Source organism: Berghia stephanieae, chromosome 1 (genome assembly GCF_034508935.2).
Source record: "Berghia stephanieae isolate SIO BIC M18660-M18661 chromosome 1, UCSD_Bste_1.3, whole genome shotgun sequence".
Lineage (NCBI taxonomy): Eukaryota > Metazoa > Mollusca > Gastropoda > Nudibranchia > Aeolidiidae > Berghia > Berghia stephanieae.
Genome location: NC_088360.1, coordinates 136,408,886 through 136,421,385, shown reverse-complemented (window position 1 = coordinate 136,421,385; position 12,500 = coordinate 136,408,886). Strand labels below are relative to the sequence as shown.

At 36.6% G+C, this 12,500-nt stretch overlaps 1 protein-coding gene across 2 annotated transcripts in view; it reads left to right on the top strand.

The window, feature by feature from the left end:
- Window positions 1-12,500, top strand: part of LOC144963289 (putative oxidoreductase YjmC) — a 35,781-nt gene that overhangs the window by 618 nt on the left and 22,663 nt on the right. Inside the window, exon 1 of one of the 2 annotated variants that reach the window (XM_078897176.1) lies at window positions 1,113-1,358. The exons of the other annotated variant lie outside the window; for it this stretch is intronic. Coding sequence (XP_078753302.1) covers window positions 1,290-1,358 — 69 coding nt within the window. The 5' untranslated portion in view covers window positions 1,113-1,289. Of the gene's footprint in view, window positions 1-1,112; window positions 1,359-12,500 lie in introns of those variants that run through there. 2 annotated transcript variants of the gene reach the window in all.

Sequence of the window (12,500 nt, the reverse complement as noted above, 5' to 3'; positions counted from 1 at the left end):
AAATGGATGAATGAGAACAGACTGAAACTGAATGATGATAAGACGGAGGTGCTGTATGTGGGGAACAGGAAGTGGAAAAGTGAAACAGATTTGAAGTTGGGGGATGCCTCTATTCAAATTGTTGACAAAGTGAAAAACCTTGGCACATTCTTAGACTCTGGACTGTCGATGGAGCATCAGGTTAATAATTTGGTTAGATCTCTCTTTTTCCAACTAAAAAAGATTGCTTCCATTAGACGGTTCATATCTGAGGATGTGACCAAGCACCTGGTTGTGTCCCTCGTACTATCGAAATTGGATTATTGTAATGCTCTGTTGTTTGGCGTTTCGCAATACAATCTGAAACGTCTTCAGATTGTCCAAAACAGCGCTGCCAGACTAGTATTTATGAAGCGTAGGTGCGACTCTGCCGGACCTCTACTTCATGACCTGCATTGGCTGCCTGTTGAGAAAAGAATTAAATTCAAAGCTTGTGTTTTAGTGTATCGTTGTCTTGAAGGTACTGCCCCTTCCTACCTTTCAGAACTAATTGAAAGATATTCAAAACCCCGCCCCTTACGTTCGGCCAGTGATTCCACAAAACTAGTTGTCCCCCGAATTCGGAAAAATGCTGGAATGAGATCCTTTTCTCATTTCGGACCCTCTATTTGGAACGCCTTACCGCAGAGCATTCGTGAAAAAGAATCTTTGTCTATTTTTAAACGTTCGCTTAAAACATATTTGTTTCGATTTTAGTAGATGGTATGAGAAGCAAGATAGGTTTGGTTTGTGTTGTGTGTTGTGTTGTGTGTGTGTATGTGTGTGTGTGTGTGCTTGTGTGTGTGAATGAGTATGTTTCAGCCAAAGTAATTTGTAATTTAAGCGCTTAGAGTCTGGTGTCTCGGAGTTATAGCGCTATATAAGTTTTCAGCATTATTTTTATAATTATTATTACTACATACTACCACTACTACTACTACTACTACTACTACTACTACTACTACTACTACTACTACTACTACTACTACTACTACTACTACTACTAAGTTCCCTTGGCTTACTAACCTAGTTCTAAAATACAGAACCGCCGCTGCACGTTAAATAATGATCTACCAGTCAAAGCTACACATGACACGCAGGCTTGTCCTGTTAGTGTGTAGTGTGTAGTCTTTACAGACTTTGTCTCGGTGGCTCTAGATATTTAGAATGTTTATCCTCATCAATGGCTTCCTGACATATTTATAGTAGTTTCTGGAACTTTTATATTAAAAAAAAAAATAATAAAAATAATACCGAAATATATTGCAACAATGTTATTCCCAGTTCGAATTGTAAAAAATGTGAATTCGATCTACACAACATCATGGCATCATCTGAGAGTAAGTTTATCTTTGCAACATGAATAAATGGTCTCATCTTTTTGCATTTTCTGTGAGGGAAAGGTTGCATGTATACCTATAGTGGGATGTGACTGATCATTTGAACTTTAACAACTTAATTAATTTTTTTTTTAAAACGAAAGTTTTCTCAGGAACAACGAGATCTACACAGTGACACAGTCAAGGTTTGACACAATGTTCTACGGTCTCAAATTTGCACATCACACATACAGAAAGCCCTTAGGCCTATTCGGTTATTTTATTATTTTAACAAAATATTATCGTCATAGAAGACTTTACCCGGCCCCCCCCCCCCCCCCCCCCTTCCTTTTAAAATGCCATTCATCTTTAGAGTAAGAAATAAAGGTTTAGAGATCGTGTCGTATTAGCCACTCCCACGCCTCGTTCTGAAAAAAGTCCGCGAAATTAAAGGGGAGGCAAGAGAAAATCAGCTGATCGTTAAAATAGTAACAGAAAAGTGGAGGTGCTCGGCAATGAATGCAAGAAAGACATTTAAAACGCCGTAAAAATGTTTAAAAATCACTTAATGTTATACGAGTAATTACCATCCATAACAACCTGTCAAATTCACATATGTAAGATGCCAAGCCAAAATTAATAATAAAATAATAAAGAACACGATTGACCGTTGACTACACATGCATACGAGTACCAGAAATATTTTGTAAACAATGTAACACAATATAATGTGTAAGTTTCAAAGCAAATGCAACCACAAATAACATCAAAGAACAATGTGGGACTACTGTTTTAATTTCATAAAACCAAACGCATATTTTCTGCCCCCGATATTGAACGTGTAGTTAGTATGTATCGTACAAACAACATTCGTTTAGTTAGACAGGTAGTCGGGATTCTAGCGCCAGTTTTATTTGGGCAACCGTGATTGGGATTTCACTCAATGCACTTATTATTATTATTATTATTATTATTATTATTATTATTATTATTATTATTATTATTATTATTATTATTATTATTATTATTATTATAATTATTATTATTATTATATATAATATTAATAATAATAATAATAATAATAATAATAATAATAATAATAATAATAATAATAATAATAATAATAAATAAGCAGTTGAAAGCAGTCTTTGGTGTATAAGTGCATATGTACATTATTTCTTATAATAAATGCTTCAAAACAAAACAAAACAAAACAAAATAAAAATAAAGAATAAATGAATAAAAATATCTATTTGGGCATTTACTTACATTAAAAGTCTTGAAAATCACAATCACAATCCATGAAAATTAAATATCCCATAATCCGAAGAAGACATGAATTTAATCCAAAATCCAACACAGGAATGTATTTTAATAGGAGACAGATATCCTATTAAAACTATAGCATTACTTGCAAACAACAATACCCCACTCTGCGTTTAACGGGCTTGTGGCCGTCACATTGTAAATTGTGACCGCATTAGGGTAATCGGTGTCCTAAAGACTGACATACTGACATACAATCAATGAGAACTATAAAGGATCCATTCTAGAATTCAACTACAAACTGAAAAGCATGATAAATATCACTCTATCAAATAATTTTCTTTGCACAGGTTCACTCACACTCTCCTTTATTGCAAAACATTGATAAGTGAGAAAAAGTTTGTATTTCAATTATAAACTTAATCACATAATCTAAATGATGGAGAATAAAAACAGCTAATTATAAAAAATTTCACAGATCAAGTTATCTATTTGAACTCCGCATATTTAGCTTAATTACTCAATGACCATAAATTTTTTAAAACTGCATTGTTTCATTTAAACAAGACCATGACGCTTATGCCTGGACCGGGTATTCACAACTTCTGCATTTGCATTCCACTTTCGAATCGAATTAATCTCTATCTTATCCGTTTATTTGCAAAGTTTCTGCACTTTATAAATAAGACCATAACGCTTATGTCTGGACTGGGTATTCGCAAATTTTCCTATTGTGTTCCACTTTTCGAATCGAAATAACATCTAGTCTATCCGTTTATTTGCAAAGTTTCTGCACTTTATAAATAAGACCATAACGCTTATGTCTGGACCGGGCATTCGCAAATTCTGCTTATGTGTTCCACTTTTCGAATCGAATTAATCTCTATTTTATCCGTTTATTTGCAAAGTTTCTGCACTTTATAAATAAGACCATGACGCTTATGCGTGGACCGGGTATTCACAACTTCTGCATTTGCATTCCACTTTCGAATCGAATTAATCTCTATCTTATCCGTTTATTTGCAAAGTTTCTGCACTTTATAAATAAGACCATAACGCTTATGTCTGGACCGGGTATTCACAACTTCTGCATTTGCATTCCACTTTCGAATCGAATTAATCTCTATCTTATCCGTTTATTTGCAAAGTTTCTGCACTTTATAAATAAGACCATAACGCTTATGTCTGGACTGGGTATTCGCAAATTTTCCTATTGTGTTCCACTTTTCGAATCGAAATAACATCTAGTCTATCCGTTTATTTGCAAAGTTTCTGCACTTTATAAATAAGACCATAACGCTTATGTCTGGACCGGGCATTCGCAAATTCTGCTTATGTGTTCCACTTTTCGAATCGAATTAATCTCTATTTTATCCGTTTATTTGCAAAGTTTCTGCACTTTATAAATAAGACCATAACGCTTATGTCTGGACTGGGTATTCGCAAATTTTCCTATTGTGTTCCACTTTTCGAATCGAAATAACATCTAGTCTATCCGTTTATTTGCAAAGTTTCTGCACTTTATAAATAAGACCATAACGCTTATGTCTGGACCGGGCATTCGCAAATTCTACTTATGTGTTCCACTTTTCGAATCGAATTAATCTCTATTTTATCCGTTTATTTGCAAAGTTTCTGCATTTTATAAATAAGACCACGACACTTATGTGTTAGATTGTTCGCAAATTCTGCCTTTGTGTTCCACTGTTCGATTAGAATTAATCTCTATTTTATCCGTTTATTTGAAAAGATTCTGCACTTTATAAATAAGACCATAATGCTTATGTCTGGACTGGGTATTCGCAAATTTTCCTATTGTGTTCCACTTTTCGAATCGAAATAACATCTAGTCTATCCGTTTATTTGCAAAGTTTCTGCACTTTATAAATAAGACCATAACGCTTATGTCTGGACCGGGCATTCGCAAATTCTGCTTATGTGTTCCACTTTTCGAATCGAATTAATCTCTATTTTATCCGTTTATTTGCAAAGATTCTGCACTTTATAAATAAGACCATAATGCTTATGTCTGGACTGGGTATTCGCAAATTTTCCTATTGTGTTCCACTTTTCGAATCGAAATAACAACTAGTCTATCCGTTTATTTGCAAAGTTTCTGCATTTTATAAATAAGACCACGACACTTATGTGTTAGATTGTTCGCAAATTCTGCCTTTGTGTTCCACTGTTCGATTAGAATTAATCTCTATTTTATCCGTTTATTTGAAAAGATTCTGCATTTTATAAATAATAATAATTGTTCAAAATTTTACCTCACACCCGATATTACAAGTACAAGTGAGCCAGGTGATGAAGATTGTCAAACAGTGTGACAGATGAAATAGGAAGAGAGAGAGAGAGAGAGAGAGAGAGAGAGAGAGAGAGAGGAGAGAGAGAGAGAGAGAGAGAGAGAGAGAGAGAGAGAGAGAGAGAGAGAGAGAGAGGGATGAGAGAGAGATTCGTTTTTTGTTCAAAATTTCTCTCTCTCTCTCTCTCTCATATTGCACAAGGTTGTACTATTTTACTATTTATCAAGAACAGCCAAGGTGGCAACCCAGTCTCTGTATAAACTAAGCAAGATGGCAACAGGGACCTCGCTCCTTATCCAATGCCGAAGCTTTAATTTGAGTCAAACGGTTTGGTTAAAAAAAAAACACCCAAAATAAGTTCGTGTGTGATGGAAGTTGAAGTCGGCTTATTATAAAATCGTTTATGGTCTGTTTGGATTACCCTTTTTAAATAGAAAAGGTGAATATAACATAAACTTGAAGAATAGGCAAGCTAAATGAAAATTAAATTGACTGATTAAATGAGTACGCGAGGCTGAGTTGCGAACGACTACTGGGTTCCGACATTCCGATCCCAGTGTCATTCATGTTCACCGTACCGTGTTACTGTCTACACACTACACTGCATTGTTAGTGACTGGTCATGTCTTTTTTGTTTGTATGTTTTACGCAAGCTTAATAAAAATTAAATTGACTGATTAAATGAATACGTGAGGCAGAGTTGCGAACGACTCATGGGTTCCGACATTCCGACCCCAATGTCAGTGTCAGTCATGTTCACCGTACTGTGTTACTGTCTACACACTACACGGCATTGTTAGTGACTGGTCATGCCTTTTTTGTTTGTATGTTTCTTTTAATATGGGTCAATTTACAAAGAATAATAATAGAAATGTTCAAAACAAAAACTAGATTCACTATTACGTGCCTGTAATGAAGTGCTTTCCACAAACCGTGAGCGAGAATGATGGTGGAGGTAATGGCAACCATGTGGGTTTGTTATTGCTTCTTGCCTCCGTCAACCCACGCATCCAGTTGCGTAACCCACGCTGAATCTGACCGTATTAGTATGACCTATGACCTCTGACCTCTCAGCACACCAAATACAAATCACTGACTAGTAATCCTGTGTAATCTGTGATACAAACAGCTGATTTACATTCGGGAAAAGAATAGATATGAACCAGTATCATAATTAGAGTCAATGAACCAATGTGAAATTTCAAATATATTTCAAACGTTTTCTTTTTTGTTATATTTATTTGTTCATTATCTCACATTTTAAAAATTCAACAAATTTCCTATTGTAAAGCGTTTTGAGCACATTCCGTGGATAATACACTTCGTGTATAAAAGCTGAAGTTTGTTATTGGGCGCATGTAGGTTTTATAACATGTTTCTGATGCATAACAATGAGGGCTGCTCAATTTGTCACAGGTCCAGTTTGTCACAAGCTCCAGATTAGCCCACCTCGGCCCAAGGTGATTTCTTTGCCTTCCTTGATTAGGCTGTCAATCTGGCGGAGTTGTTTTCTAGAAATGAAAGGATTTTGAACAAAGTTGATGTATCTCTGCTCTTTGTTATTGTTTCTAGACCGCCAGTTGGGTGATAAGTTCTCACCTTAGAGCAAAGAAATACAGGAGAGAGCACTAGATTCCTGAGCGGCGCATAGTTGAGTCCTTGGAAAAAGATCTTTACTCACATTGTCTCATCGTACTCGTGTGTAAAGTGAATACCTGGCCGTTAACAGCGTTTTTTCTGTCCGAAATAATTGTAATATCACCTTACAGGTGTCATGTCTTGTCTACATGTTAAATGTTGCTGTTGACTAGGATTAGCGGACGTTGCGCTGTATAAAGCTCAATTATTTTTTTAAAAAATTAACGTGACTGCTTTTAGAACATATTCTGTCCCTTAGTTGAGTCCAGCACAGTGAACATCGTTATGGTCCGCTCATTGACCTTAAACTTAAAGGAATATTATTATCTATGGGTCTGTTCCACGTCCTGTGCGCAAGGGATATCGCAAATTCCTCCAAAGTTACGAAATGTGGTGCCGTGACTTTTTGCATGTGGGCTAATATTTTAAGTAATGTTACGATTTTTAAATAAGATGGCGATGGACCTAAAAGTTATCTCTCAATGCCGAATTCATTTGATCATTTCGGCTTTTTTAATAAAATATGAGTCAAACTAAAATGTTTACCGTAATGGCGTGTAGATTCTTTTTCCCTTGGAGAAAATAATCATAACAAAATGGCATCAGTGGCGTAGCAGAGTAAATACTTTTGGTAGTTTCAAATTATGATCGAATATATATATATATATATATATATATATATATATATATATATATATATATATATATATATATATATATATATATATATATAAAGCACTTCACAGTGTTGAAAACGGATTCGTGGCGCTTTGTAATCTATTTTTTCTTCGTGGACAACGCACATTATATTATTTTTTTATAATATACTGGACAACACAAACAGCCCATTAGCAGGTGTGTATTTTCCGGACAAAAACAATGCTGTCAAAAAATCAGAGGGATCTCCGAATTTTTACGCTCGTGTCCGACAGGACGAGGAGGCGTGTGAACAGCCTTTCATCAAAGATATACCGCCCATTCAACTGGCGCAAAACCGTCCAGTCACCCATCGCCATTCTTGAATTATGCTCACTGCGGGCGCTTTGAATGTGATAATGTTAAATATCACTGAATAAAAAGTTCTTTCTATGGATCGAAGTTGACGTAACTCAGGTCTTTGTTATTGTTTTTTGCCATCCGCGTTTATGAGTAGTTCTCACTAAATTGTATTAACCAGACTATAACAGATTATGATTACACACAGTTTTGTATGTTGGCTAGTTATACTTCCGGATGGCAATGTTGTGAACTTCTTAGCAAAGTACATACTATCTATACTCCTCATTGTTACAATTTAGTAGGTTATGTCCATATTAGTTTTTTACAAATGTAGAAATCCCAGCAGTAAGCTACTCCTCTGGATTTCAACGGTTAACAATGGGAACGATCTATAGATAGTATGCAGATGACGTCACTCAGGCCTTTGTTATTGTTTTTGCCATCCGCGTTTGTGAGTTGTTCTCACTAAACTGTATTAACCAGACTATAAAAGTTCATGGTTACACAGAGTTTGTGTGTTGGTCCGTTATACTTCCGGATGGCAATGTTGTGAACTCCTTGGCCAAGCGCATTCTATCTATATTCATGTTTTCGTCCACCAATCACATGATTTGTTGTTGTTCAACGATTGGATATATCTTAACACATGTAAACACGTTGCTTTGTTTATGAAACTTGTAAACATACCCACATGTCAAGCTGAACAAAATGACCAATCGCGATGTTAGATATTTCAAAATCTGTGAACACTTTTCACTATAAGGGTCACTTTGAACACATTTAGCAATGTGACCAATGACCTTGAGCACATGGAAAGTTAATATAGATCGTGCCCATTCTTTATGTCAAGTGTGTACAAATTGTAGCATTTTTTGTGTCATTTTGAACCTCGGGTGGCAATGTTAGTGAGTCGTGCACATGTAATTCGTGAAAATTAAACCCCTGGCCATGCCTGTGGGCGAGTTCAATGATCGTAATCACAACAGAATTCAGTGTGAGTGTATTGTTAATGTAAAACATCCAATTGTTCACTCATGCCAGACCCTTCGTTTTTTATATATATCTACGTGTATCGTAAAGAAGAAATATCCCAAAATATGGTCTTTACAATACCAACAACAACAACAACAACAACAACAACAACAACAACAACAACAACAACAACAACAACAACAACAACAACAACAAATCTTCTTTACGTCACATAGAATTGAAGGTAGAGTGTTCGAGCCAATTTTCATTAAAATTCACCAGAAGGTTGTGAAGATATCCACGTCAACGCGTGCGCGCGGGCTGTGGAACGGACGATACGAAGACAACGCACAGGTAAAAATATATTGAGAGTTCGATGGTTTCAACGAGTGAACACAACTCACAAAATGGAACAATTCATTATAATAAAATCAAGCCACAACACGGAGATACCATTCTCGTATGGAAAGGTCTTTGTAATTCTTCTTCCTTGGCCACCATTCAAGGGACTGAATTTAGTAGACAATACATTCACTCAATTATCTGTCAGATAGACTGAAGTGAGAACTAATCACCCAACAGGCGGTCTATAAAAGGCTCCATACACGCACGGTTTTGATAGGCGTCCGAACCACGATCAGGCAAACCGGGGTGAAAACGCAATGTGTGTGGCCAAATACCTGGCCGATAAACCTAGGTACGGTCCATCGCTCGCAAAGCCCGCTTTGCTTAATATTTTTCGAGGCGATCGGCGATCGGGGGCGTGGCAGTATAAAAAATTGGACAATTTTTTTCGGATTTTCGTTGTTTTGACGTCAGATTCGTGATCAGCGTCGAATTTACAATAGGTTTGATACCAAGAACTATGTTTTTACTCCAAAAATTGATGAAATTAGAAATAAAATTTAATTAATATTGAGGTTAAGTGGCCGACAGAACAGTGCTCCTCCCTGTTTTGTGGTATGACTCTCGCTTCCAGATCGGAAGGTTCAGGTTTCGAGACCTGCTCTGCGTTGCGCAGAGTTGAGTCCTTGGAAAATGCTCTTTACTCACATTTTCTCACCGTACTCAGGTGTAAAATGAGTACATGGCCGTTCGTTGAATTTGTTAGGAAAAAATGTCACATCGCCTGACAGGCGTCATGTCTCGTCTTTCAAGTTTAATATTGCTGTTGCCTTGGGACCCCTTGTAAAGCGCTTTGAGCACGTGGATATTGCGCCAAATAAATGCTGTGTTATTATTTTTTTAAAATAATATTTTTATAAATGTTGCGCCAGGAAGAGGTAGATGGCAAAAGTTTCGTTCTTGATCATCGTAAAATTTATAAAGGATTTCATACAAAATAAAAAATAGTTTTCATAATTTTCAATGTAATGATATAATAATATACCAGTTCTTGTTTTTTTTTTTTTTCCTCCTCACCCGTTGACGCGACATGACGGTCGACCTTGACACAGACATTTGGGATTGGCAGATGCCAAAAAGCCTTGACTACGTGATGACAGGGGTGGGCATTGTAACCCTGAATTATACTCTACAAACAACGCGCCCCCCCCCCCCCCAAAAAAAAAGAGCTGTGTGCGTGTGTGTGGTGGCGGTGGTGGTTGGGGGGGGGGGGGGTGCGAATGCGAGTAGTCCCGAGGAGTACCCGTTTCACCTGCCACGGGAACACTGTCGATTTGTTTATAAATAATAATAATAATAATAATAATAATAATAATAATAATAATAATAATAATAATAATAATAATAATAATAATAATAATAATAATAATAATAATAATAATAATAATAATAATAATGACGATAAATAACAAATCTTTATTGTCCACAAAATTGAAAAATTTCCGTGGTCTACGTTGCTTTTAAACTTAAATCGGATTGCAAATGTATGGATGTTATGCGTATTGGAAAAATACTCACGACATCTCCATCGGGGTATAACATATTAACACACATAACTGCAAACGCGAACGTTCATTGTCTGATTGATATAACTTAGTGATAAGTTAATTATAAAATGCTGTCTAAAAGCAATAACAACGGGTTGACTAACGTCCAATTCATTCCTTCTATTGATGCTCTGTGTTAAATTAAAATACTCACAAAGTCCGCCAGCCAGAAATATCACTCCAGCCCAAAGATCTACACGGAATCTGATATATTTTAATGAGAACTAATCATAAAAATGGGTGTCTAAAAACAATAACAATGAGATGAGTGACGTCAATTTGGTTCCTTCTATAAATATCCAAGAACTTTACTCACTCCATCCGCTCTCTCCTCCTTCAATACATATGAATCTATTCTCTCATCACTTTTTTGTGCGGCTATGCATGTGATCTTGTGAAATGACACTCGCCTTTGGATCGGACGGTACTGGATTCGAGTCCCGCTCTGAGTGGCGCATAATTGAGTCCTTGGAAAAGGCTCTTTACTCGCATTCTCTCACCTTGTTCACTGTTAAAATGAGTACCTCGCTGTTTACAGCGTCGTCTCTGTCGGGAAACAATTGCAATATCGCTTAACAGTCATGTCTCGTCTAACATGTTTTTATGTTGGCCAAAGACCCTTATAAAGTGATTTGAGCACCTTTATTGAATATAGCGGTATATATAGCGCAAGTAAATTTTTCTCTCTTTCTCTCTCTCTCTCTCTCTCTCTCTCTCTCTCTCTCTCTCTCTCTCTCTCTCTCTCTTATAGCTATTGCTACATATGATGGGAATATCTTGGACGGTTATTGATGTTATCATCATCATCATTGCCTTTTTCACCCTGGGTCAGGGTATAGGCCACAGACAAACAGTTTCCATCCTTCTCTATCCTGAGCCAACTTTTTTATCTCATTCCAGGTCTTACCACTTCTCTGTATATCAGCTTCTTTAATTCTTCTCCATGTTCCTCGTGGCCTTCCCCTTGATCTTCTGCCCTGAGGGTTCCAGTCCAATACTTTCTTTGTTATAGTTGAGTCATTCTTTCTAAGCGTGTGTCCAATCCACCTCCATCGTCTTCTTCCTATATCCTCTCCCACTGGTTTCTGCTGTGTTCTTTTCCATACTTCTTCATGTTATGAGTTTAGGTAAAATGCTCACAACATCCACCAGTCGGAAATAACGTACCGTCACACAAAACTACAAGTAACCTTGAACGTTAAAAGTCTGATTGATATAATTTAGTGAGAACTAATTACCAAAATGACTGCCTTAATACAATAACAAAGAGTGGAATGATGTCAATTTCGTTCCTTCAACAGTCTAATTGATATAATTTAGTGAGAAGTAATCACTATTGTGCGCAAGACGAAAGATAGAATAACAGACAGTAACTGGGATCGTAGCCTCACTATTAATTAAAATTTATTTCTAATTTCACCAATTTTTGGAGTAACACACAGTTCTAGTATCAAACCTATTGTAAATTGACGCTGATCACGAATCCGACGTGAAAACAGCGAAAATCCGAAAAAAATTGTCCACCTTTTTTATACTGCCACGCCCCCGATCGCCGATCGCCTCAAAAAAATATCTCCCCGTATGTGGGCAAAAATCATCTGCGATAAACGCAGGGATCGGGTCACAGCGATAGGTCATCCGTCCCGCTATCAGCGGATGTCGGCGTCTATGGGGGGCTTAAACAATAACAAAGAGTCGAGTAACGCCATCTCCGTTCTTTCTTAATGAATGGACTTGGCCATGCTGTCCATGAGCCGGAGTGGGCGTGACTTTTTCTAAATGATTCAGAATAACACTGATAAAGATGGAACGAAATTGACATCACTCAGCTGTTTGTTATTTATTTTTAGACAGCCAATCTCACTAAATTCTGTCAATCAGACTATAGATAGTTCGAAGATGACGTCACTCAGGTCTTTGTTATTGTTTTTTGCCATCCGCGTTTATGAGTAATGCTCACTGAAATGTATTAACCTGACTATAAACGTTCATGGATACACACAGTTTTGTGTGTTGGTCCGTTATAC